Source organism: Amblyomma americanum, chromosome 2, assembly GCF_052857255.1.
Source record: "Amblyomma americanum isolate KBUSLIRL-KWMA chromosome 2, ASM5285725v1, whole genome shotgun sequence".
In the NCBI taxonomy this organism is placed as follows: domain Eukaryota; kingdom Metazoa; phylum Arthropoda; class Arachnida; order Ixodida; family Ixodidae; genus Amblyomma; species Amblyomma americanum.
In genome coordinates this window covers 6,555,857-6,583,182 of record NC_135498.1, presented here as the reverse complement: position 1 = coordinate 6,583,182, position 27,326 = coordinate 6,555,857, and the positions used below count along the sequence as shown (strand labels likewise).

Below are 27,326 nucleotides of genomic sequence, written 5' to 3'. Positions count from 1 at the left end.
CCCATAAGAAACTACGACATTCACTGGTTGATTTCCCTGCCCACAGAGAGACCGTGAATGCTTCCATTTATTGTGCCACATTGGAACGGTTGCAGACGGGGATTTGGAGGAATTGACCGGAATTGCTTTCGAAAGATACCGTGTTGTTGTACGACAATGCCCAACCACATGTGGCCTCGTTTACACGATCTGGCATAGCATTTCTGATGGACTGTATTAGAACATCTTCCATACAGCCTGGATCTCGCACCAAGCGATTCTCATTTCTTTGGACCATTCAAGAAGCACTTGGCCAGTTGCCACTTCATAATCAATGCCGAAGCTAAAGGAGACTGTTGTTAACTGGCCCCTGCGAATGTCAACAGATTGTTTTTCCAATAAAACAGATGTTTCAACAACCATGGTGACTATGTGGAAAAGTACCAGTGCCTTAGTAACTTTGTGTATCTCTTTGATTTCCTGAACGAACCTTTCCTCAAAGAGAACTTGTTACCTTTTTGAACAACTGTTTCCAAATCTTTTGAGTTAGCAAACAATGCTATAAGAGTTTGGTTGTGATACAAAGGTGTGCTACACTACTAAGTCTGCCATTACTGGCACCAAGTCACACCCAACAGGCATTCCATACCAATTTTTATGCTGAAAAGTTAAGAGTAGACACCTAAATACGTCACAGTGTTTACTAGAAGAGCACATACTTTGCACATACTCGCAAGCACAGGAGTTCAAATCCATGAATGTGTGGCCCTCCACTTTTCATTACAAAACTTTTTAAAAGACTTCATTAAATTTCTTCCACATTAAAACCTCTCGGGTTTTTCTGTTTTTCCAGCCAGTTCTGCCATGTTTTCTTGCACACTTGTGTTTGCTTCACTCAGAAGCAAATAATCACACTCAGTTGCCTCTATATCCTTGTGAGCCAGGCCAGTCTTGGTCAGTCCCTGGCTGGCTCAAGAATCATCTTTGATAACTTTGCATGCAGAGCCTGCACTGGCCCTAGGTGATGTATAGCAGTTCATTTTTAAAACAAATAGCGGACAGCCAGGGCCACCATGCTGCACAACTGAAATAGATGGCGAACAACAAACAGAACAAGCAACTCCATGCAGTTGCTCTAGTTTATAATGAACATGGGTCTATACTACAAATGAGGTCGACGTGGATGTTAAATTGCGCAATATGGTTATGGCACTGAATATCGTATACAGTAAAATCTCGTTACTACGAACATCAGATTAATGAAATTTTCAGATTTACGAATTTTTTTTAAATCCCCGCCAAAATGCCTATACTTTCAATGTAAAAAACTTTCAGTACTACGAATTTCAAATTACCGAATATTTCAGAATAACGTATGTAATTTAATCTCGCATTCGTCGCAAGACGCTTCGTTCTTACACAGTTCCGTACCAAATCCCTGAAGCTGACGCCTGTCATCATCATCCGAAGCAGCAGCTATGCGCTGGGGAACTCGTTGCAACGGATACAGCCCCAGCGGTATTGCCATCATGCGAGTGTCGCATTGAATGAATATAGGCTAGGCGGCGCAACCTGCCGCCCGATACAAAGGGTAAGGCCATTATCATCCATCCAGCGTGTGGTCACATACTGCGCAGTAGTCTTAAGCCTATTCAGCGCAGTGTCACCATGTCGACAGCGAACGTTAGGATCTGCAAAGTTATCGGCGCTATGACTGTGTTGTGCATTAGCTTTGCTGACAATGAGTTCTCCTGGCCCCCGCGTTAAAAAGAAGCGACGCCAGTTTTCGCTTAAAGAAAAAGCGGAAATTCTGTCGCAGCTGCTGGAAAAAAGCAAGCGGACTTGTGCAGGGAGCATGACATTACACCGTCAACAATGGCAATGATGCTCAAAGATCGGGACAAGATCACAAAACTACATCGAGAGTTGCAGCTGACTCCTTCAAGAAAACGTCTGCGGCTGGGCAACTACCGTGGACAGCGACTTATGTGGACAGCGACTTTCGAATTATGTGGGTAGCGACAGCGCGGCGGCTACATCCGCGGAGCTCACCACCGAAGACATCGTGAATCAAGTGCGTGAGCAAGAAGAGTGTAGTAGCGACGAAGACGATGCCGACACTGGATCAGCGCACGAAGAGGAAGAGATTGTTTCCGGCTCGGATGTCCTAGTATTTCTAGAGAAGACCCGATCATTCCTCGGGCGCTGCAAAGATATCCCCGGTGACGTGCATAGGAAGGTCGAGGATGTGGAGGCGTTCGTCCTGCAGCGCTTGTCGTCCACTCGCCAGAAGAAGATAACAGACTTCTTCAAGCAATAAATTGTAGTTAAACTGTGCCCAGCGTTACCGTTTATTATTTACTTGCCAACACGTAAATCTGCTGCAAAGGTACGTAATTTTAGTTCTTGTGATGCATTACTGACATGAAAATAATGGTTTTTCAGTACTACGATATTTCAAAATAACGATTTAAATTCGGCGGTCCCGTGAAGTTCGTTGTAACGAAATTCTACTGTAGATAGCATGTCCCCAAAAACAATGCTCAGTTGCTACAGAGATGCAGACGCCAGAAGCCCGTGAGCGGGAGCATGCCATGGGGCCACGGTCTTCATTGCGAATGTAGATAGGCATCAAGAAGTTTTCGCACACAACGTAAAAATGATTGATGTTACATGCATGCGACACAAATCAGGAAAAAATCTTACACGTGAGCCTGGAATTGCGCTCACTCGCAGACATTCCGAGCTCACTGTGAGGCTACCCAAGATAGGCGGAAATCTCTTGCGATGAATGCAGAGTAGAGCAAGAAACTAGAGAGATTTAGCACAGCATGATTCTCTACTGTGATCTGCTTCCACGAGGACACAGCTGTGCCTGCACAGTGCTAGGTGTGTGCACCCTTGATGCCATCTGCGCACACGCAGCTGGCACCTAAAGGAACCTGCTCGCAGTAGAGGACTGCGCTATGCTAAACCTCTCTACTAATACGTAGTAAACGCTCCTTGCCCTTCCGTAGTCCTCCCCCTCCGCCCTTAAAACAAACAAGCATTGCAGCGTGTTCATCAGTACCACTAATCACTCTCCGAGCTGCACGCACTGATCATGAATTTCTTCCCATTCAGAAGGAGTGCTGCATAACTAGCTTGCCGCCAAACCTGCGCAACAGCATGGCTCTTCGCCTAAAGTAGACGGGTGCATTGCAGCCATTTACACCACCGGCCACGCTGCCTTTGAGATTTTCACTAACGGACTTTACAAGAGTAGTGCCAGCCTGGGCTTTTCCCACAAGCTGTTGTTTGTCAGCGCTCAGCACGATGTTCTGGCAGATGTCATGAGTCGTATATGCAGTAATTGATATATCTGCGCAAGTGAATGATCTCATCAAATGACATCTGTGTCATAATAATATGTAAGCTTCGATTGTTTGACTCATGATAGGCCTAATAGCCGGCCATGATAGCCGGCCAGCTGGAATCATGTCGATGCAAGGCAGATTCCGAAGACACGCAAGCCTGTGGACTTTGATCAGCCTCCATTGCAATGTGCGTGCATGCTTGTGTTTCCATAGTGACAGAAAAATGGGCAGTGGCTCAAAAACGCGTGCCAAAACATCCTAACCAAAGATGGGTCATACATACGGCATAAAATGTACACCACGGAAGTCCACGTTGCAACGTTCGCATTTATTAGTCCAAATTTCGGGACATAAGGAATGAATGCCAAGTAGCAATCACATCTTTATAAGAGGGCTTAAAGAGACCTTAACACTTTGAAAGGGCAGCAACAATTGTGGTTATGTCTGCCTGGATAGCCGGTGCATGACACCGCTCATTGCAAAAGTAGTGAGTTTGAGCACTTTGGTGCAATTTGCACAGAGCGGCGTCAATATGTTCACAATATGTTTAGCTAAAACCAAAAACCTTCTCACATTTTCATTGGTGATTAATATTTCTCATCATTATGCTGAATTTTTAAATATGAAACAAATGAGATGCTTTGCAACTCGCATGATTAAAGATCTATGGGTCATTAAGTTAAATTTCCCTTTGACCTTCACAAGTAGTACTTTGCAGCTTGATACTAAATGCTCCTACCTGAATGGTTGGGGATGTCGGATAGCTCCTGTACTCCTTGGGCTCTTCCAGCTCCGGCTGGTGAGTGAAAGGAATGCTCACGGTAAGCGTGTTGGGTGATGTTGCGTTTGTGCCAGCCCCCTTGAGGAGAAAAGCTCGCCGTTCAGGGCGTGGTGACGTCACTGTGACACAGACGGGGCCTGGTGTGCGCGTCTCCATGCTGCGTGACCTTCCCTGCTCATCGAGGTCATCGCACGTCATGCTGGGATTGCGCAGCTCACCGAGTTCGAAGCTGGTAGCTCGTCCCTGGCCAGTGGCAGCAGCAGCCGAGGTGCCCTGCTGCAGTATGAAAACACAATGTTCTTGCTTGCCACTGCTTTTCCTTTCTTTTTTTACACCACACTGAAGCACATCTCGACATACTAAAGAAGTGTGGACTTCCATTTGTGGCAAAACTAGTCTTCCGAGGTTTTATTTTCCTTATCAGTTAACCTCTCAGAATCATACAGGGAGCTAGTCAGCCAACGTGACATCCATACTGCGATCAGGGTTGCAGCGAGCTATTTGAACTCTCATTACTACAAAACTCATGTTAACAATTTTTACAGATTTACGAAACTTTCAAAAATTTCTGCGAGAATGCTTCCAAAGCTTCCTGAATAACATGTTCAACCATAGTAAAAACGCCTCATTTTTATCAACTTTGCCTGGATTAACAGCTTCAAAAACTGCACTGAGGTGCTCAGTTTATGGTGTGCGTCTGTGCTGATAGCTGCCATCATCAATCAAGCATTGGAAGCTGGGTACAGAACTGCTGATGAAGGGACAACAAGCCACATGAATTCTGCCATGTTTTTTATTTTAGGGCTTGGTTGTGTGAATGAGGCCTCGCTGCCCCATTTTTCTTAACATTCTTGTGCTTTCGTCATTGTGTGTGTTCAAGTGTTGGCCAAGTTTCACGTGGTGCGGAGACAAGTGCTTGACTATGAGTTCTACTGGTACCCATGCTAAAAACAACCAATGACGTTTTTCGGTAAAGGAGAAGGTAGACATTCTTCAAGAGCTGAACTAAAATGTACTGAAGCCTGAAAAAAAAAAAAACAGATCAACATGTGCAAGCAGCACATTGACTGTAACTGTACATTGACTGTACTGCTCACGCAGTGCCGCCGCGCCTCCATTTCTTACCGCTGGCTGCATGTGCTTCGTGCTGCTGTGCTTAGAATGTTTGCCCTTTTCTTCCCTTCCCTACTCTTCACTGCATTTTTACTGTCTTTCCTTTCTCAGCGACCCACGCCTCCTTCTTTCTGCGTTCATAGCCAGCTTTACTTTTTTTTTTCTTCAATGCACGCTGCATGCTTTGCCTCACGAACTCCTGGCAACTTCCGATCTTGGCGGTGAAGCTACCTCAAAGCCTGTGGCATGCATTTTACTTTGAATGTCAGCCTCGCGCATGCCGCGTTGTCATCATTCCGCGGGAGGTACTACACCAAGGCCAGAAGCTCTTTACTATAGCAGTCTTTTTTTTAATCTTCATTTAACTGAAAAAAAAAAAGTACAGACATCTATACATTTTTGGCAAAATGGGACCGCAGTTTCACTTTACTATATTTGAGTTTACTATAGTGGGGTTCTACTGTAAAAACTTAACTCATGATAAGATTCTTCTTCAGTCAAACCTCCAAGAAATGATGTGAAAGTTTCCATACTAGCCTTACACCTAGACTAAATTTATTGAAGTGAAAAAAACACCATTAAAACAATTTAATCTGTGAGCAGACGAAACCATCACACTGTAGCTACCATTCAGAGGTAGAATCTGTTTGTTATCAGCCCAACGCTAGCCAAGCTAAATATGATAACCTCATTTTCCCAGCATTCCTGCCGTGGATAAATTGATCTTTAAGAAACTTGTATAGATGGCGGTGCCAATTTTCTCTTTAGGTAATATCGAGAAACTCTATGGTTGCCACACCTGTACAACAGCCAAACCATTCAGTAAAAAAAAGAGAAAAAAAATAAAACATTAGATAAAAGCCCACCTACAAGAATGTCTGCCAAGTACCAGTACTCACAAAGAGGGGTGTCGGGCAGGGTACGGAGGGCCCAGCCATGGAGGCCACGGAGGCCGGGTCACTCATGTCTATGGATCCGCTATGTGAGTGCACAAGGCTAGAGTGGCTAGACGAGCGTGGCGAGCGGGCAGCCACCAGCAGCGCGCTGCGTGGTATGTCCAAGTCATCCTCGTCTTCCAGATCTTGCAGGTAGCCCAGCTGGGGCTTCTCACTCGTTGCCTGTGACTTGGCCTCCCGGTATTGCTCCTGCACTCGAAAAGAGGCGATGGTGAACTTTAACCTAGTGGTCACGGTACTTGTGAAAAGCAATACCAGAGCATTCCCACACAAGCACAGGAATGCGAACACTTTAAGGCTTCAATTTTATGATGCAAATAAAATGTGTCTTGCTATTTAATTCTTAACTGATTCGACAGTTTGGTGTTTGCAATCTCTGAAAATTCCTCTGTGGCTGAACACCTTGATGTAGCATGATTACTGCAAATGAAGGAATGCTTCAACCTTTTGTTCGAGCTTTCCATTTTTGCAATATGGTCATATGTTTCGAACTGTGGAATTCTATCTAGTTCCTTCTTCATGTATTCACAGCTGTCACACTGGCTCTCACACTTCTGCATTAAGAACAGAATTTTCTATATTGGCAGAATTTTCTTCATTGGCCAGTAATGCATAAGATACTTAAGCGTGTTGCCATAATGTGACCACACACTGACCAATACTAAATGCCACAGTAGCAAAGGACAAGCGTTTGACAAATGATACAAACATATGATAAACATTCAGTGATCAAGTGTTGAGTTTCAGTTTAAGGTAACTAATGTTCACATAGACAACGGCAGTGTATAGATTATGTGAGTATGATCAAATATTAAAGCATTTATTTTTTAAAACATAGTACTAGCAAAGTGGTCATTTAGCACTGGTGTTGCCATCTGTCACCAAACAAAAAAACTGTTTTGAGTGAGTCGTACTTGCCTTAAATTGGGCACAGAATACGAGAAAACACACAACAAGCTGGACTTGTGATGAGCCTGAAAAGTAGTCTGCTTACAACAAGCCTGGCTCGTTCAAGTTTGCTAGGGAGTTAAAAATTCAAAACAAAGCCTGCTCATTTCCCTATCAACATGGTCAAGTTCCTTTCTTTCACCAATGATGAAATGGGTGTAATCTCAAAATCAACGAAAATTTGTACTTTCATAGAGCTTTTGTGTACTCCACGTCGCATCTTGGTAATGGAATGAGTGAGAGCTATGAGTTCGAGGCAATGGCATCCAAACAAGTGCACATGAGAACAGGAGATGTATGAAAGCTTCCAGTTCATGCTTGTAGTTTCCACTCCCCTGCAAGCCTATTGGGAGAAAGAGTATAGCAATTTTGTACTTCTTTGAGGCCTCTGCAGTGTGTCATATTTTCACTTTGTCTCTCTGCTTACTTCTTTTTGTGTCAGAAATTTATCACACTTGCAAATACGCAGTCTCTCCAAAGAGCAAGAGCAGAGCCACATTCTCAATCTATTGCTGGTCTGATATCGGTGCACACCTTCCATGGTGCAAGCAGAGCTAATGAGGTGGACTTCTGATGTAGCTTTGCAACTGTCCCTAAAGAAGAGGAGAAAAATTTCCTCTGTGAAGGCTAGTCACCCTAGCAGCACATGAGACAAACCATCTTGGAGCAAACATGCTGAGAAAAGCCCCGTCAGAACTGCAACTCCGCAACTGCCGTGTCTTCGCAGAGAATTTTTATGGGAATGCACTCCAAGAATCATTTTTCAAACCACCACAGTATAACAAAACTTTCAACCACAGGTAGTCACGAGCCCATTAAGAGCCATGTGCACCTACCGTTACACAAAACTGGGAGATCTGCACATACCTGCGCTTTGCGAATTTGGTCCATGAAACCTCGTGGGTCGCCTGTGTAGAGAAGGAAGTAGGATGCAGCCACGCCAAAGTCGTTGAGGTAGACGACGATGAGCCCACTGTTGTCACGCAACTCGTACGTCACCAGCCGCTCAACGAGGAAAGGCTGCCGGATCACCTTCACACGGTCGCCTTTCTTGCTCAGAGATTTGCACACAAGCAGCACATCCGTAAACAGGAAGCAGTGGACATCAACCTGCAAGCACCAAGGAGTCACTCATGCATGGGCCAATACTGAATTCAGTGTACCGCTAAGGGTGTGCAGACAGGAACATATTCCAGCCATATCAAATGACAGACAAACTAGACTAAGGTGTCAAGTTTAATCAATATTTGACAATTCCAGAATTTAAACTGAAATGAGAGGGAGCAGAAGTAGACAAAACAAATCTGGCTAATATCCTCCAAAGCATGATGCTGCTGTAAAGAACTCGAGATTGCATTTTACTAAAGCAGTTTAATTTACTGTCTGGTTTTGCAATGTGTTCGTGCGTTAAAACCGATTCAGTAAAGCAAGGAAGATAACTTAGAGCCAAATAAACAGCCCTGGTTACTCTTTCACAATGCCAACATGCTTGTAGAAACAGTGAAGAACACAACTGCAAGCAACTTATAACTCTAATAACTAAGATACAGCAATACGAACTACAGCTGAATCTCGATATAACGAAGTAGTACTTTTTGGAAAAACACTTCGTTATATCGCAAACTTCGTCGAACCAAAGTTTTTGTCTTTCAGTGGTGCTAGTGATAATGCACCTTCCTAATACCTTTCCATTCTACTTTATTTTGCCCACATGTGTTCGTGAAGATAATACAAGTGATTTTAGAAGAAACACCAAGCAAAACGAGCGGTGAGAGCAGTTCAGTAAAGCTTCGTTATCTGGAAATAGCATATCTCAAAATATCAGTTTAGTCGAAATTTTCTGTGGAGCCGAGTCACTCCCCATGGCGTGTGCATTAATACTACCTTTACCTTAAAGTATTTTCTGAGTAAATTACGGATACCTAGAAATCTTCATAGATAGCTGGAAGTAATGCCGCCACTGAAAAAGTATCGTGAGCATCGTGTGTTGCTGCAGCGACTGCCATGAAGCAGGTGCCTTCACCGAATACGAAACCAAGTGGCGCTACAGAAGTTCCTTAGGGCATCAAGCAACCATGCTACCCATCGCATGCTCTCGTGGGCTGAAGGGGATGGGACGTGCAAGCAAGAGGTTCCCGCAAAATAGCACGGCTGGTTTGGCTTGCTTTGTGCACAGTTTCATCAACCGTGTGTGTGCGCACGCGCCAGACATGATTTATCGATCGGTGACTGTGTCTGCACTTTACGGGACCGGGCGTGATGGTATCATTGGGTTCATTCAAGTCCCAAAGTGACATCGGCTCTGATGGACACTGCAGTGAAGGGCCCTGGAAATTTAGACCACCTGGGGCTGCACTGACGTCGCACAGTACTTGCATGGGCACCATGTGTTTCGCCTCCATCAAAACGCAGCCGCTGCGTTCTCGGATCAGCAGTCGTGCGCCCTAAACACTGAGCCACTGCAGCGAGGCAAGATGGGAGCCAGCTATATAAAGGACTGTTCAAAAACGAGAAACCTTACCGTACAAGCTTTGCACAAGACAAATAACTTCATGGTGAGGTCATGAAGTAAGTTATTTTTATCTGATGTTTGCTCAAGAGTGTCAGCTTTATGGGACGTTCATAGGTTGCGACTGCTACCAATGCTTGTTCATTGGTAGCAACAGCAAACTTCATGTTTTTACAAGTAAGAATTTTTTAACTTTAAAAAGTGGTGGAATTTGCCCAAATTTGCTTTCTGTGCTCGCGAAAACTTTGTTGCACCGAAACTGCGGTGCGAAACAACTTCGTTAAATCAAGGAAAAGAAAATGTGCATTTCAATGGAAGCAAGAACATGAAACGAAAAGAGTCTGTTGCATCATGAACTTTGTTATATTAAACTTCATTATATCATGGTTCAACTGCATTAGTCACATGTGCTCTGTGCTCATTGACAGGTGTACCTGTTCGAATAATGCAAAGAAACCATCCACAGGGCAAGTGATGCAAGATCACCTGCAGTAAACAGCAATTTCAACAAAATCACTACCTTAATTACCTATCACTCTAAAAAAATTCACATTCCCAAATACTGTCACTGTATGTCTCTTTTATAGCACCTTGAATCTAACGGGTTGCTGATGTAGAAACCTTCTCCTATATCACCAGCTTCGCTGCCACAAAGGATAGCACTGTAAAAGTTTATAGGAAACACGCAAGTGTTTACAAAGTTTTACAGCAGGACAACTTAACATTGAAATTAAAAAAATGATGAACATGGAAGCATGCTTAGCACCTACTGACAGAGAACTAATAGCAAAGCCAGGTTTCAGGAAATGGAATTTTAAAACTACTGCATTTCATCTAGTTTTCCTGCCCACAGTAGGTGTCAATATAACCCCTCGGTATACATCCCAAGTAGTAGTGGACCATTAATTGACGAGCCACTTCATCGCTTTCATGGAAGTTTTCTGTACCACAACAGCACTCGAAATACCCAGCAAGTGTCTCAAGGCTTCGAAAAGTAGCCGTGCATGAGTCAATGACTCCAGAAATGATATAAATGTGCCAGAACTTTCAGCATGGCTTGCGGTGAAGTGGATAGAAAAAGCCACTAAGCGTGTAGGCCAAAGCAAAGTCAAGCACTGACCTTGCTCGAACTGACAGCATCCTTGAGCTTGACGCCCGATGTCTCATACAAGAGTTGCCTGTTCTGCTGATTACCACAACTTGGCATGGGACAAGTCAGGTCCAGCGTGCAGTGAGCCTTCAGTGCCTGGAGAGGAAGAGACAATCACACTGCAGTCGCCATGTCGTTCACCAACAGCAATATGCCAGAACTAACACTTAATTTTGTAACTATAATTTTTGGCAGAGTAATTAAGATTTGGTATTCACTAGGCAGCTGCTATATAAAATTCTGTTCCCATGTTTTGTCAGCAAGCAGCCAAAACCAATCATACTAAGAGAACAGAGCAAACACAAGTGATAAGAAAAGGTGTGCATTCTTTCTCAAATCCTGCATTCATACTATTTTCTCAACATGATGTTGCAGACCTTGCACCAACAAACGTAACTACAAACTGTCGACAAGCAAAACAGACTTAAGTCTATTGCTAGAATACTCTCTAAATGAAAAACACTGCATTAAGACAGGACACAGAAAAGGCAAGAACAGGATGGGCACTGAGTTCTTCATTCAAACAGCATGTCTGACCAACTGGCTCCTCGGTATACTTTGTTAGAACATTCTTCACAGTATGCTAAATAAAATTGGTACATGCACCAAGCAAAGCTTCATTACTGATTTCATTTCCATTATTGCACGTTTTACGAGACACCAACTGCCCAACCGGCTGAGCACAAGATGCCCCTTTGCATTTTTGAAGCCAGATGAGCATCTGCCTCTGCTGGAGGAAATATTTACTGCATGCAATGCTATGCACTCCTGCTGTAACATCAGGCAAGCATTAAAAAAGGGTTGCGCAGCTAACACATGACCCACCTACCTTCTCAACTTCATCGTTGTTGATGTCAAATGGGTCGTAACTCTCAATTCGACTTGTGATTGACTTGAGTCGGTCACGCTCATGAAGATGGCGCAGCTTCCCGTCCACAGCATACACAAAGGCTTCCACACATTCATTCTGGAAATGGCATAAAGATACCACAGTGAGTTGCTAAGATAAGAGAACTAGGTATCATCTGAACATGGTCTTCCAAGAGAAGCGATACTGCATTAGCCTAACTTTATGAAGCAGATCTTTCTATATGTTTGTCGCGCATGGCATCTACAGTCGTCCAAACACCTGTCTAGAGCACTTGAACAGTGCACCAAGGAGTACACTTTTGTAATTTACAAGTGGCTGAGAACTGGATTTATTGCGCATGCATGTTCCCATGGATAGTGCTTAACTCCTGGTGTCTTTAAAAGCTGCATCGGACATGCCATACAGCAGCTACAGCCATTAATGCGCAACAGAACGCGCCATTCGAGCACTCTAGACAGGTGTGTGGACGACTGTATACTCCGTTTCAAACATCATGTGCAACGCTGTCAGAGCTGGCGCTCTTGTTTGAGCTGCCTGCATTCATTACCAAAAAGTGGTGCGCTATTTCTGGTGAGCGAACCATAGTAAATGCTTTGCCTATAGGTTTACCACATAACACATTTGTCATGATCTTGATTAAATGCACTGTTACTACTGACAACACGCTGTCGCTTTCTCGTGTCATAGACCACTCGGGCACAGAACAAGCACGGAGTAACATGCCTCCCTTCATTTTTGCTGTCCGGACTACTTCCGTACCATTCACAGCGTTGAACCTGATGTATGAAACGGAGTATAGTGAAGAAGGACATTCTGGCGAGCTAGTTGGTTCATAATGAAGTGAATAAGTACAATCTGCGCGAACAAGACTGGACATAAAGCGCACAAAAGGACAGACAAAGCGCAGACTTCCAACTGATTTTATTTGTGAAAACACGTGGTTTATAAGGCCTGCAAACATAAGAAAAAAAAGAAAAACACTATGCCATAGGGCTCAACAATAGAAAACAACAGCAGAATTTTACAGGAGAATCAGAGCCGGTGTGAAACATGAACATGCCCGTCTAGAAACTATCTCTTGTGTCATTAACTACACGCTAAATAAACGCCTTCTGCCACATTGAATAGAAGTGAACTTCACAATCAGATACAAAATCAGAAATGTAACAACATTCCCATCCTCATCAACAAAAGATGGCAGCTGAAATTTCACCTCTTATCTCTGATTTTTTCAGCACCCCTGGGGCAGTGCAGTCAGTGCCCATTAGGTACCACTGCAGTGGGACGACCAACCACTGCTCTCTGAGAGAGCGAGTCTGCCAGCAGATGAGATGTGAGAACGAGTTTGAGGTAACCAAAAGGTGAATATGAGAGCGACACATACAGCATTATGCAAGTCTGAACAGGTCCTTAAAACATGTTCATGAAAATATGCATCTGTGGCAAACCCATACTATATGTTTTCTCTCTGCCATCTTTAGATTTAAGCCTTCCAAGCACATGCATTACTATGAAGGCAAACAAACAAGCCCAGATTCCTATTACGGGCTTCATTTCTTGTTATAGTGTCAAAACAAAACCACATTTTCAACTTAATAAATACTGTGCATATTGCATCACTTGTTACCCACCATTTCAACCAAGGCCATCTTGGCATCCTCATCATCTGTCTTTTTGTGGATAGCCTTGAGCAGGAGCGGATATTTCGTGAGCCGCTGCATGGGCTTGACAAGAAGGTCTGTGAAGCGCAGCCTCTCACAGTCTTTCCTTGCTTCACACCACTGCAAACCAGTAGCCAGGCATCATGACCAGTTCAAAATCAAACATACTATGAGAAGAGATACAAAGCAGTGGCATCTAAATACAGTAGCCATGCTGTAGCCAGAATTAATCAAGCCTTTAGCATACGCAGCGAGCAGAAGAGTGAATCCATTCAACAAGCATGGACTGCAAAATGCCAGTCTACTGTACGATGACAGTGATGCATATTAAAGGACCACCTGGAGGTCGCCAACATGCACTGACATTCTGCAGTACAAGGGCACCTTGCACTTCCTCTCTATTGAAACGTGGCTGCCACAACGAGGATTGAACCTGCGTTGTCAGGCTCAGCAGTCAAGCGCCCTAACCACTAAGCAATTGTGGCAAGGCAACTAGAGGAAAAAAACGATCATGGCATACTCACCGCCACGTAGGTCTTGAAGAGGTCGCTTTCAAGGCGCTTTTCCTTGACATAGTGCAAGCAAGTAGTCTGCTCAAGACAGTACTTCATGTATGGCTGGAAGGTCTCTTCGAAACGCAGAAACCCCTCACGCAAGTGCAGCGGATTGATTAGTGTCCGCTGGCTCCGCGCTGCCATCAGCGTTGGCAGCAGGCAGTTGTCCCATAGCATGTGGTTGACCTCGCACACCTCGAGGATGTTGCTGAACATGAGCTCAGTGTCAATCTGCATTGACAGAAAGGCACAAAGCTCTTTCTCACAGTATGCACTAAGAACTTAATGAGAACATACAGAAGGAAAAAGTCAATGCTGGCAAGAGTGCAAATGAACGACAGACACAAAACTTTCAGGCATTTCACTCCCCCCCCCCTAAGAGTGAAGAAGCTGCAATCAAGCTGTACCACACAGCAGTACTTTACAAAAAATGTTTGGAACCTTCAGAAGCACGAATGGAGCCAGGCAGAAACAGTCCGGTCCTTACTGCTTTCTTAAAGCTTCTGTTCCTTCTGACTGGATAGATCCATGACACATGGGTAATGTGCCATGGTTCTGCAATGGGTTCTGATGGACACAAATTTTAACACTTTTCATAAGGTGACACATAGACAAATTTATTGGCATTAATCTGAATGGAAACAGTATTGGCCTCGGATGTGCATTACAAGTCAGTTGCTATTAACAGCCAAACATTGAAACAAAAGGTGCATAAGCATGAAAATGCCCTTTGAAAGCTTAAGACGATGCCACGGTTCATATGAAATGGGGCTTTAACTTTTGATTATCACAAAAAATATTTGTACTAAGAAAGACCAGTTGCAGAAATATAACTTAACAAGGTGATGGTTCGGGCTAGTGGGTATGCGTTATGATCCATAGCGCAGCAACAAAACAGGGGACAAACAAAAGCGCTAACAAGCGTGTTTGTCCCCTGTTTTGTTGCTGCGCTATGGATCATAACAGTTGCAGAAGTCAATTAGTTTGCGAACAACAGACTACAGAAGGAACAAAATTAGGCTGTCCATTGAAAAATGTTCATTACAGGGCATTTAATGACATTTAATGATATTGAATGCAACTACATTGCAACTAGGCCCATAACTTGACAGATCTGGATGAGCTTTACACCTTAATAAAGCCAAAAATGTCGCTGATTTGGCTGTATGGTGGTGCCATCCAATTTCATATTTGGGAAGTAATCCTCAATTGAACGCAGTTGTGCATTTCCTAGTCATGCCTGAATCTATTGTAAATGCCAATACAGAACTATGAAGCACCCATCGGCATACCTCACAGCAACGTACGACATACCTCAATGAGAATGCGTTCAGTCTGCAGATTGCATAGGCATGCCAGGAACAGCTGCAAGAAATGTAGAGAAAAAAAAAAAATGACCATAAGTTGCTGAAATCAAAGAGCTTATGGTAAGTGGAAAGGCGGCCGGGATATGAGTAGTTACCTCAGTGATGACTTTGAGGGTGCGAATGTAGGAAACTTCCGTAGATATGAGCTCCCAGATGGCATCCTGCTGGTTCCGTACCCGCTTTGGAAGGGACTGGAAGCAGCCAAAAAGAATTGAAGCAGCCAGCAAACACAGAAAGGTTGCAAACACATCATGGCAGGAAGCCAAGAGAATCTGTCACGTTTTACGTGGCATTTGTGCTCTTTGACTGCTCTTATTAGTCCCTTCCATAAAACTCATCTGTATGTGTGTTTCAGTATTAATCTCCCGGTGATAAAACCAGCAAGGACTGAAGCCTGGGCAAGCTGAAGGGACACAGTGAAAGAAACAGATGAAAAGTTGGCATACGGCACGAAACAGGCTCCAAACTTTACTGCATGTGAGAGTCGTTTTGTCCGATATGCCAGTCTCTGCTCCATTTCTGTCACTTGCGGGCAATAGGCTGTTCTTTTTTTGTTGAGCTCATGCATTTGAACAGTGAACTGTGCTACATAAAGTCAAACAGCCTGTGCCATTAATTTACACTCACTCAGTTCAATTACCTTTTACTGTGCTAGGTAGCGCGACAAATACACTAACAGAAAGACAAATGCCACCTCTCTTTACGTGCTTGTTCCATTACTTAATGCAATCATCTAGACCAAGTATTGGCTAGCTCATACCAAGCACTGCTTCACCAGAGCTGATGCTCTCCAGGACTTGTTTGAGCAGCCTACAATGTAACTCAGGCTAAAAGTGTGCACGTGAGAGGAGACTTACCTCAGGATTGTCGACGATGCATGTCCAGTTGTCTTCCAGTCGGAACTTCTCCTCTGATGAAGAAGGTCGGAAGGTAAGGAGTCCCGGCTGATTTGGAATGCCATTCTGGTCGTAGCTGTTGAGCAACTCTGTCAGCGCGCGCATCTCTTTGTCCTGCAAACGAACACCAGGGGGAGCAGGGTGTTTGGTTAGCCCAAGCAACATCAGCAGTGACCCCACCATGCAAGGGAAGTGATTGCTTTTACATTGTTTACATTTCTGGGAGCAACTTGCTCTCTCTAACCTGCTGCCATTTGTTCTCTAGTAGGACGCTTTATAATATCAGCATAGAGAAAAGGTGTAGAGAATGAAAAAGAGAGAGAACTTATACTCATCCAGCTAGTCATCTAAATTGCTGGCCTACAGAAATGTTAGCGACAGAGGGTCCTCACAGACACTCCTCATGCAACACAACTAGTGCCAGCATTACCCCTCGCCAGCTGGAAGAACTCATCTTGGGCCCCTTCCGAAAAAAATTCCTGGCTGCTTGCCTGATGGGTGCAACAGATCCTTAACAAACACCCACAACAGCAAACATGTGTATGTCCTTCTCGTTCACCATCCCTTGTCTGTTCATGCGCTACAGCTAGAAAAACCCACAAGCTAGCACCCTGAGTTAGAAAAACCCACAAGCTAGCACCCTGCATAGCAAAAACTTCATCATGGTGGGAAAGCCCATCTTTGAGGCAGAAATTAGATGCAGTTTTGACATCTTGAAGCATTCGGCAGATGTGGATGCACTCTCATTAGGCACAGCTGCTATGCACTTGATTGTCGGCTACTCAAAAGTGCACGGTATTCATACCACATCTTCTAGGGTAAGACAGCTGCATTCAGGGACTGTGTGGACCCTAAACACGGCAGCAGAAGGCACCAGCACTGCACCTAACACCATTTCTAAATATTGGTCCTGATAAGTTTTCTAAAAGGTCCAAAGCCAGTACAATACATCTACATCACTGCCTTTGTCTACTGCTGAATCTATGGCTAAGAACTAAGGCTACTGCTGCTATGGATAAAAACTAACTGCATCAGCACACAAAATACATACACATTTGTTCATGGAAGTAAAAATTGGTGCCAAACAAGTAAAACTGAAAAAAATACTGTCCACTTCATGTCATTTAACTGCCAAAAAACAAAGCTGGCACAGAAAAAAAAAAACAGCTACATAATGCACCATGATTCACTATACCGTAATCTGTTAACAACCATCGTGTAAAAGCTCAAGGCACACAATTTATTGATAAGTGATTCCTAATTTGTAATATTTACTTTACATGGAACCAGGGTAGCACAGCAAAAGCATGCAACATTTTGAAATGATCTCAGAGCTAGAGATTCAATGTATCACACACATAAAAACATCAGATCTATACCAAAGATGAGTCAGGTACCAATGCTAGAAACATCGGCAAACATAAAACATCCATGTGTAGAAACACCACCATTTTGCTCCATGGTGAAATCATTCATTAAACATAGTATACTGAACTCTTCCAATGCATAAAATCACTAGCAACATTTCCAGCTGCTGTTGTGCTCATCTTGACCTCCCCACCAATAACCTTAGTGACTAATTCAAGACCCCCCCACACCAACTGTCATTGTCTTCAGGATACTGTGCCCACATGTCAATGTCTCCTGTTTCATTGACTACAATATTATTAATACATCAGCCCTTTTGTGTTCTTTTTACCCTCTTAATCATGTCTGTCATCTCTGTCTGGATGGCTCTTTCCCCTTTTCTACTATTTCCTTCCTCAGCTGTGAGGCAATTATTTGACATTTAAGTGATTCCACACAGAAGGGACCCCCAGATGTCCCTCTCGTTCCAAGTTTTTCTTTATTACTAAAGCAAGAGTAGAGATTCCAGCAAAAGCAGTAAAGTTGTGCAGCTACATTTTTCACTCCCTTACAACAAACTAAATGCACCTGCAATTTACAATGCTTATTTCAGTAATTGTCTTTTAGGTTACAGTTATGCAGATCCACAAGGATAAGGATGAAGGGAATGACTGACAGCAACAATGGGGATATCCAGCAATGACAAACGGAAAAAATAAGATCAGGAGTTGAATCCATGCTCTACTGTACGATAGTGCTGACATTTATTGGAGCTCAGATTAGTCCTCTGAAACTGCTCATAATAGGCCCAGCAAGTATCTTCTGCTTAGTACAGTGCAGGCAGTGAATCTCGCTCACCGTCTTAGATGAGTTGAGAAGAATGCCAGTGCGCTTTCCCAGGACAGGCTTAGATTTGCCAGTCTTCCAGACACTGTCTTGACTAGTACTGCTGATGACGCTGGTGTCGCTTACGAGCTCATCAGCCGACACAGCTCCGCGCCTCCCTCTTTGGCTCTGTGCACGGGAATCAGACAGATAAGATCAGAACAGGGGAACACTGGTACACAGCAAAACTGAAATCACATAACGTGGAAAAAGGATCTGGCAGATCCAATAAGTGTAGCACTTCAAATCAAGAAAGGCCACCTGCCTTTCTAGCACACCTCAGCCCTTCAGGGCAGAAATTATTATTATCATCATTTTCTCCTTCACTGGACCAGACATGGCATATGAAATAGCAGACTCATAAATAAAGATACAGCATTAAGATAAGCTAATCAGAGAATGTCTTCCTTGTGTACAAGATCTCAAAGTGGCCACGAAACGTTGAATTTAGAATGTGGATTCTAAACGAATAGCTCCATAGAGGCTGAACTACAGAAAAAAATTGCATGAACCTAACTCACGAGGTTGACTTTGAACAATGAGATGCAGAGAAGAAAATGTCAACAAGCTGAGGACAGCCGAATATGGACAAAGAACAGAGGGAGAGGGGTTTGCTCTCCATCATGTGAATAGTTATGCTCCAGATTTTTTTCCGGTCTGGTTGACAAACACCAGTCCAGCAACAGGCACTAAATAGACACACACCCCAGAAATTTTCCGCTCCTTCTTGTCCTCCTTGAGGCCGGCATTGCTGTTGGTTCGAGATGCTGGAGTCTTCCAAGATCCACCGCTCAAGCTGCTGGTGCTGTTGGCCCGACTGACTGATCCTCTTAGGTCGGTACCATCTTTGGCTGCAAAAGATGAATGAGCACAGCAATAATGGGTCAGCCTGGCACGAGCAGCCTAAACTTTGGCAGTAAACACTTGGCAATCGTAAATAAATGCCAAAGTGGAGTTGGCACAAGACTTACAGCTGAAAATCCTATCGTGCCTTCCGGTCCAACTTGTTTCCATGCACATCACACTAACTCAGCATACTCTTTTAAAGCGAAAGCATTACTAGTCTTATGAGAAAAGCCAGTAGCATGTGTGTACTAGCAGACAGTACAGAAAATCCAGGCGATGGCAAGCAAAAAGGGCAACATCATCAAGCAGCCATATGACATAGCAAGCTGAGCACTGCCAGTTCCAACAATCCTATAAGTGTCTCATCTATATATACACTCATCTATATATATGCAACCGTTTGTGGTACAGTGTTCTGGATGGTGTCATACAATTTCTCGTTGCATATAGTCTACATGTGCTAGTCAAGCTGGAGGCTAGGTTGCAACAGGGATTCAAACTGATGACATATGCACCTTGAACTGTATGCTTTCCCAGACTTTCCTATCAAAATTTTAATGCAATTGGTGCAGTTGAGGTGTCCATCAAAAAGTGAGACAATTACTGTGCCATTTCCTTTCCTCAAAAAACAACTGGTGTCATTGCTTACATGTGTGGGTGGTGCCACATTTTTGAAAAAAAGCAACATGATATAAACTCAGTTTGCAAACCGCAAACCTCTTGCATCCAAGACATGCTATCCCATTCCCACACGTAACTAGTCTTAAGTGTCTCAGCAGAATTTTTTTCTAGTGAACAGTGTGTGTAATGCTCACTATTGCGCTATGTGTGAGCACGATATACCCATGCAGACATTTTGGGATCAATAACAAGTGCATCAATGGGACCAGCAGGAAGACACTATGTGAGAAGAGCAATTAATTACACATGCCATTTTTTCAAAGCAGAATTTCCCATCATAGGCTACTGAATAGAACTGTTGCGGACTGAACAAGCACTTTAACAGCTCCCTGAACATGCATTTATTGCAATGTTTCATTAGAAGCAAGTCTGTTATTCTAACCATCCTGAATATGCCAACCGTGCATGCTATTAGCAAACAAGGCTATGTCCAGATGCCCTAAACTGCCATAAAGCCCTCAGTTATTTCCCTCCAACCACACATTATTGTTTTTTATTTGGCTTTCCCGAAAGAAGTAAGCCTAGAAGAACTTAGAACAAAAGTCGTTGCTTAGAGATGTGCTAAGTGTTTTGATTCGCGTTCTGCTGGCGTAAACCATTTAACAATGGCCCTCGCTTGTCTACCGTTCCCGATTTTCGTCAACAAGCGTCGCAGTAGCCGGTCCAAGACAGCTGTCATCACGAATAAAAAAAAATGACATTAAATTATGGTAACGCTCCCCTCACTCGGGCCGGCTAAAAAGTTTTTGTTTGTGTCTTTACTAAATAGGCACAAAATAACGCACAGATATGTTTTGTTTTGTCCATTCAGAAAGACTGAGCGTGAGGCATATCCTGGCACTGCGCTCAATGCCACGCATTTTATTGCACAGGACCATGGATACCTCCGAAAAACACAACATTGCTCTCAAACATGCTGTACGGCGCGAATGTTCCAGATACGTGCTACACGGCTGATTAATGATTGATAGAGAAGACAGTGCTAGCGCTAAACCACTGGAAGTCATCACAAACGCTCGACATCAACTGAGCTTATTCTAAGCACCAACTAGTCCAGCCTTCTGCCTTAAATTATTAATGATGCCGGCGCTGCGACAGTCTACACTCCACTGTGGCCCAGAATACCACCAGAACCATCTGGAATGCGCTTTGGGATGTGACCTCCTTACGGCGACGAAACGCACACGTATTTACCACGCACTGTTTCCGTTCTCCTAAACGTCCGCACTACAGCGAGTTCCTGTATCTGCTCCCACAGGGAGCCCTGCGGAAGCATATACAGGAACACTACTGCGAGTCAGCAATCGGCCCGTTTGCCACACGCGCGCGGGTAAGCGCGAGATATCTGCTCCGAAACATGAACACAGCCGTGAAAGTCAATGCTACGACTGCACTCGCACCTGATGCCACCGCCGCAGCATCTTACTAAATGCACCACGTCGCGAAACAAAAGAGAAGGAAAAGCGAGCGAGACACGGGTCAACGGTCTTGCAGGACAAACTGCAGCGGCTCCGAGCAAGCGTTACGCCATCCACGAGCCGCTCAGACACGCGCGCTCGCCAAAGCAATGACCCACGAACCTGTTTTCTCGAACGCCACACGCAAGGAACTGACTCACAGCGATGATCGAACGGTGCGCGGTGCGACAGCCGCGCTGGCTTCAGCTGGTCCAAGCTACGGCGACCCGCGGAGCCGTGGACGTGCCCGACGTCGCTGCGTCTGGTCGACGACGCACGACACAACACACACGGACCGGCGCGAAGCAGCGACGACGACAGTTTCCGGTAGCGGGCTCGCTCCGCTGAGCAACCAAGCGACGCGTGGTACCACGCAGCTACGGCTTTGCTGCCGCCAAAACACGCTGCTCTGGGGTTTGTTGCGGCCGACAGCCAGTCACACTTCGCTCAGCGGAGGCAACCACGTGGCAAACGGACAAGCAGAAACACACCACCGGACCAAAGCCACCGGCGAAGGTGTCGTGCATTTAGGCGCGGATGCGTCGCAGACGGGCAGATGCTGACCGGCCAGCGCGCACAATGGTACACAAATGGCACAGAGCGGGGCCGGCGGCGGCGCCCGCCGCTCGGACTGTCGTCGAAAAGTCGTTTCCCAATCCAATAAGTGGCTGACAGCGGCCGTTAATCCCGGGACACTCGGACGACAGCGCGTGGACGGCAGCGGCCGTCACCACGAGTCAGCGTCGCGCGGCAGCCATATCACGGTAATCCAGTAGCGGCTGCTGCTGCGCTTCGCGAACACTCAGGTCGGAACGGTCAGCAGCCGTTTCGGACGGAGCACGGCGGCGCCCGTGAGAGAATGGCGGCAGCCGGGAGTTTTGGGCGAATGCTCGCCGCTGGTTGGGCCGACGACTTGGGGAGGAAGCGAGAGACAAGGTCGCTCCCGTGAAATGGGGTCGGCCAACCGACATTTGGTGCGGTTGTTGTGGAGCCCCCGTTCTCCTCTGCACGCCAAGACCTCCTCTCTTTCGTCCAGGTGCGTGAACGGAGCATCGGCAGTACCGGTGCGAGAGGACTGAGAGAGGAGGAGGGGCGGGGCAGACAAACGGGTGACTCCTTGCAAAACAGAAATACCCTCTGCCACTACACGCACGCCCTCCTCGCTGGTGCGGCGGCCACCGCTGAGGGGTCGGAAGAAAACACGAAAACCTCAGACAAGCAGTCGGGCGTTGGCTGGTTTCTGTTTCTCGATCGGTCTGGTCGGCCCGCGCCTGGTTTTTCTTGGCAGTGGCCGAAGGGAGGCCGAGCACGGAAGGCCGCGTAATGGGACCGCGCTGTGTTTTCCCCTGGGCAGGAAACCAGCTGATTGACTGACGTCTGCCGCTGGTTGTCTTCCGCGGCTACGCAGCGAAAAGGTAGAGCTGCTAGGCACGTTCGTCCTGTTTACAATTCTAAACCTCCTACGCCTTCCAACAACTACATAATGGGAGAGTTCACTCATTCTAGTGCAAAGTGGATCATATGCTGCCCGCGGCAGAAGCCCAATAGGTGATCACCGTTCTCTCAATTTTGAATCCCTGCAAGCGCTTTATTTCAAAAGATGTACAACCTCTCAAACATCAAGATGCGCGGTCAGAGACACAGTCCAGGAGTACGAATATTGAGTGACGTAAGGACCTTGGTAGTCTTCAAGCGCGCACCAGCTCGAGACATGGCAGATGCAATTGAAAGCTCGCTGAAGGTTGGAAACGTTGCACATTCATTCACGTTTCTTCAAACTTCTCTCTTCCATGCTTGGAAGGTCAACAATCTCTGCAACTTGAAATGCAGAAAGCCGTGGACAGCGCCGCAAGCCTAAAGCTTCAGAGGAATTTGGCGGGGTCGCGACACGACCTTCACAGTTCTTAATTGGCGCGCGCTGCCTTTGACAATGCCGGGGCCTGCCATGGTATCTCGCCTCTCGATCGCCATGCGCCCGCTATGCCGAACAAGGAAAGTCATAAAGATGCCCGTCTCCTGGAGACACACGGCTGACCCTTATACTAGACTGAAGCGTTTCACGAGTACCCACGCGGGTCGTCGACGTTTTTCCCCGTTGCGTTCCCAGCGGTGCGCGCGGTCGTTTTTTCCTCACCTTTGGGCACGGGCCGGTGCTGCGAGAAGATCCGTGATCACGACCCTGACCATCTATCGGCCGACCGTGAGCGAAGTAGTGCGCTCCGGGAGCCGTTCTGAAGCGCCGGGCGAGCGAGGAATGCGCAGATTGCGTTCTGACAAGGGCTTTCTCTGTTTCCTCGAAATATGCACACTTATATGGTATAAGGACGCGTTCTGGACTTCTTCACGCATGGTCCACGGGGTGCATTGATCAGCGACGCCATCGTAAACATCGGCTGACGTCGGTGACGCAACCAGCTTGCGACGCTCGGGCTGCACTACTCGTCTTCGCTCTGAAGGCCGACCGGAACGATGAAGTGTCATTTGACGGCACACGAGCTCGTCTTGGCACGATTTTACACCCAACAGCGCCGCGCTTCAAATGAAACGGTGCAAGTTGCTTACTAACAAGCACAACCGTGAACGGACGCGACATGGCAGGGCTTTCGTCTTGCCGAACCCCTACACCAATTCACCCTATAATCTTATCATGGACTGACTGCTTTCTTCGCGGCCGCTCACAATACACTGTTACTGACAATCGTAATTCTGGAATCACCAAGGTCATCTCTGGTACCACTCCATTCTCTGATTAACGACCTTCCTAACGCCATGTCGTCTTGTATGCGCCTCTTTGCAGACCACTGCATTCTTTATCGTCACATATCTACTAACTGTGATCAGTCTCTGCTCCAACGCGGCCTAAGTCTCACAGAAATTTGGTGGTCTACATGGTTAATGCAACTTAAAGTTTCCAAATGCAAGTTCATGAACATATCAAGAAAGCAGTTACCGCAGCTATCCATTCTCATTAAATTCTACAGCACTCTCAAAAGCACAATCATTCGATTCTGCTCCTTCGCCCCGCCGCGGTGGCTCAGTGGTTAGGGCGCTCGACTACTGATCCGGAGTTCCCGGGTTCGAACCCGACCGCGGCGGCTGCGTTTTTATGGAGGAAAAACGCTAAGGCGCCCGTGTGCTGTGCGACGAAAGTGCACGTTAAAGATCCCCAGGTGGTCGAAATTATTCCGGAGCCCTCCACTACGGCACCTCTTCTTCCTTTCTTCTTTCACTCCCTCCTTTATCCCTTCCCTTACGGCGCGGTTCAGGTGTCCAAAGATATATGAGACAGATACTGCGCCATTTCCTTTCCCCAAAAACCAATTATTATTATTATTATTCTGCTCCACAGCTGCTTTAATTTGAACTCACAACAGATCATCTTAATCTTGACTAGGGCTTGCAAACAGATATCATATATCTTGACTTCTCCAAAGCAGTTTATCGCGTTCCCCATCGTGGCCTCATGGCCAAACTTTCAAGCCTTGGTACTGACCCATTGATTTTATCTTGGATTAAATGTTTTCTTTTTAACCGTTCACAATGCGCTGTCATTGATAACCACCATTGAGTTTGAGTTTATTAACATTTTAGTTCTCAGTACAGAAAACCAAAGGCCGGGGACAAAAGGTACAAAATTTGTACCTGGCTTGGTCCCCTGACCCCATAACAAAGTTGGTAGCGATGCACTCCGAATAAACAAATAATAAACTAACGCAGAAAAACGAACAAAGCACTTTGAGCGAAAACAATTTAACATGATGTTTGAAATTGTGCGCGACACTCGTGCCAATATTTAAACAAAATAAAAACCGTTTTAGCAAAACCCTGTGCGGAAACCATCAGAAAATACAGAATCCATCAGGAGAGGCACTTATAATCAATAATGTACAACAAATAAGTATGATGAACATAAATCAAGTATAGTTACTCGAAAAGAAAGTAGTCGTTCTAAAAGGAAGCACACATTATAGAAATTCACAAAAAACCGTGAGACCAACTACTACCACACAATGAAAATTTCGCGCAAAAATCTTTTCAGTGTATTAATAGAAGGATAATTGATAGCTTCAGCTAACACCGCTAACACAGCTAACACCATTCCACAGCAACTGGCATAATTTCGGGTGTTGCTCAAGGCTCTGTGCTAGGCCCTCTTTTTTTTTAGTATTTATCAACGACCTTCTCAGCAATATAACATCTGACGTCAGCTCGCCTATTTGCAGACGACAGCATTTTCTTCCGCAGTCGTCCACCAAAACGTCGCGGTGAACGCTCCGAGCCCAAGGCATAGCACATGCGGAGGAGGTCGCCATTGCCGCAGACCAGGACTCCCGAGTCATCATCACCGACTCGAGAGGGGCCTGCAGAAGTATTGAACAGGGGTACATTTTTCTCTTTGCGTATCGCATCCTTCAAAATACGGGGCCCCCGCGTCTCGAACGATCGTATAGGCTGCTGCTCACATGGGCCTCGAAGGCAATGAGACGGCAGATGCCGCCGCCCGCGCACTCACTCACTCTCCCGGCAACGCCTTCAGACCCTTCCGAAACAGACCCCGAACCCGACCCCTCAGAGATCACTCAATTATACAAACTGGGCCACGCAATTTATCCTAAGCCCTGTAAGGGCCTTACAAAGGCAGAAGAACGCACACTCCTCCGTCTTTACACTGTCCGTTGAGAACTGAGGCGATACTGCGCCATTTCCTTTCCCCAAAAACCAATTCTCAATTACACCAAACCGGCCGCGGTGGCTCAGTGGTTAGGGCGCTCGACTACTGATCCGGAGTTCCCGGGTTCGAACCCGACCGCGGCGGCTGCGTTTTTATGGAGGCAAAACGCTAAGGCGCCCGTCCGCTGTGCGATGTCAGTGCACGGTAAAGATCCCCAGGTGGTCGAAATTATGCCGGAGCCCTCCACTACGGCACCTATTCTTCTTTCACTCCCTCCTTTATCCCTTCCCTTACGGCGCGGTTAGGTGTCCGCCAATATATGGCACAGATACTGCGCCATTTCCTTTCCCCGAAAACCAATTATTATTATTATTATTATTATTATTATTATTATTATTATTATTATTATTATTATTATTACACCAAAACACTGATATGCCCGGTGGTTCTAACGCACTTTTATCCTGCATGTACAGAAACGCGCCCGCACTGTGCGGAGAAGTCTTCGGACATCTTCCACATGGTGTGGGCATATGCCCATAAAACCCGAACCTTGCCCCAAACCCAGCCCAACCAGGGAGCAGTGGGAGGCAGCCTTGCTCGGCTGCTCCGACCTGGTGAGCCAGAAGGCCCTGGTCGACCGAGCCCGAGCCTCGGCAGTCGCCAATGGACTCCTGTAATGAGGAGCCCAGCTGGTGATTGTGAGAGGTGGCCTCCTCAAACTTCCAGGCCACCTCAAAAAAAAAAAAAAACTGCTGAGTGTGTCACGCATGCTTACAGTGCAATTATTGCTTGAATGATCATACTAATAGTTTTAACATCGTGATGCGGGCACCCAGCTGCGCAGGTGCGCGCCCGCACCTGGTCAGTCGAGGCTATTTGCGCATGCGCACTTGGCACCTTTCAGAAGGGCTCATAAGCAGATGCTATTTCGCGGCAGCGGATCACGGACCGGGCTATGCTAATATCTTTCTATTGTGTTCACTTTCGTGCCGATAATTGTGCCAGTCTGTGTTGTGCCACCAAGATCCGCGCGCGAACCGGACAAAATCCGGAAATGCGGTCTGCTGTAAATCCCCGACGATTATCACCTGGACGCCACCCTCCAGCTGTAGTGCATAGATTTTGTTGTGCGCGTGTGCTTTTCTTTCTTTATTATGGACTCCACACGCGTACGACCTACATATATATTACAGTGTAAATAGAATATCTGTATATAGTGCCTCTCCCACCTATCCTTTCTACTTGTCCCCTCACCTCTCTCATTTCATTTCTCCAGTCTGCCTGCTATCATTTA

At 45.8% G+C, this 27,326-nt stretch overlaps 1 protein-coding gene across 6 annotated transcripts in view; it reads right to left on the bottom strand.

Annotated features, from left to right (window-relative positions):
• LOC144120480 (pleckstrin homology domain-containing family G member 5-like) overlaps positions 1-27,326 on the bottom strand; it is a 626,877-nt gene that overhangs the window by 9,029 nt on the left and 590,522 nt on the right. For all 6 annotated transcript variants that reach the window (XM_077652910.1, XM_077652911.1, XM_077652912.1 and 3 more), the window contains 12 exons: positions 19,079-19,224; positions 18,347-18,502; positions 16,103-16,255; positions 15,341-15,436; positions 15,193-15,243; positions 13,849-14,109; positions 13,295-13,444; positions 11,622-11,759; positions 10,763-10,888; positions 8,001-8,243; positions 6,129-6,374; positions 4,075-4,392 (listed from right to left, as the gene is read on the bottom strand). In XM_077652910.1, the coding sequence (XP_077509036.1) occupies positions 4,075-4,392; positions 6,129-6,374; positions 8,001-8,243; positions 10,763-10,888; positions 11,622-11,759; positions 13,295-13,444; positions 13,849-14,109; positions 15,193-15,243; positions 15,341-15,436; positions 16,103-16,255; positions 18,347-18,502; positions 19,079-19,224 (2,084 nt within the window). The remainder of the gene's footprint in view (positions 1-4,074; positions 4,393-6,128; positions 6,375-8,000; positions 8,244-10,762; positions 10,889-11,621; positions 11,760-13,294; positions 13,445-13,848; positions 14,110-15,192; positions 15,244-15,340; positions 15,437-16,102; positions 16,256-18,346; positions 18,503-19,078; positions 19,225-27,326) is intronic.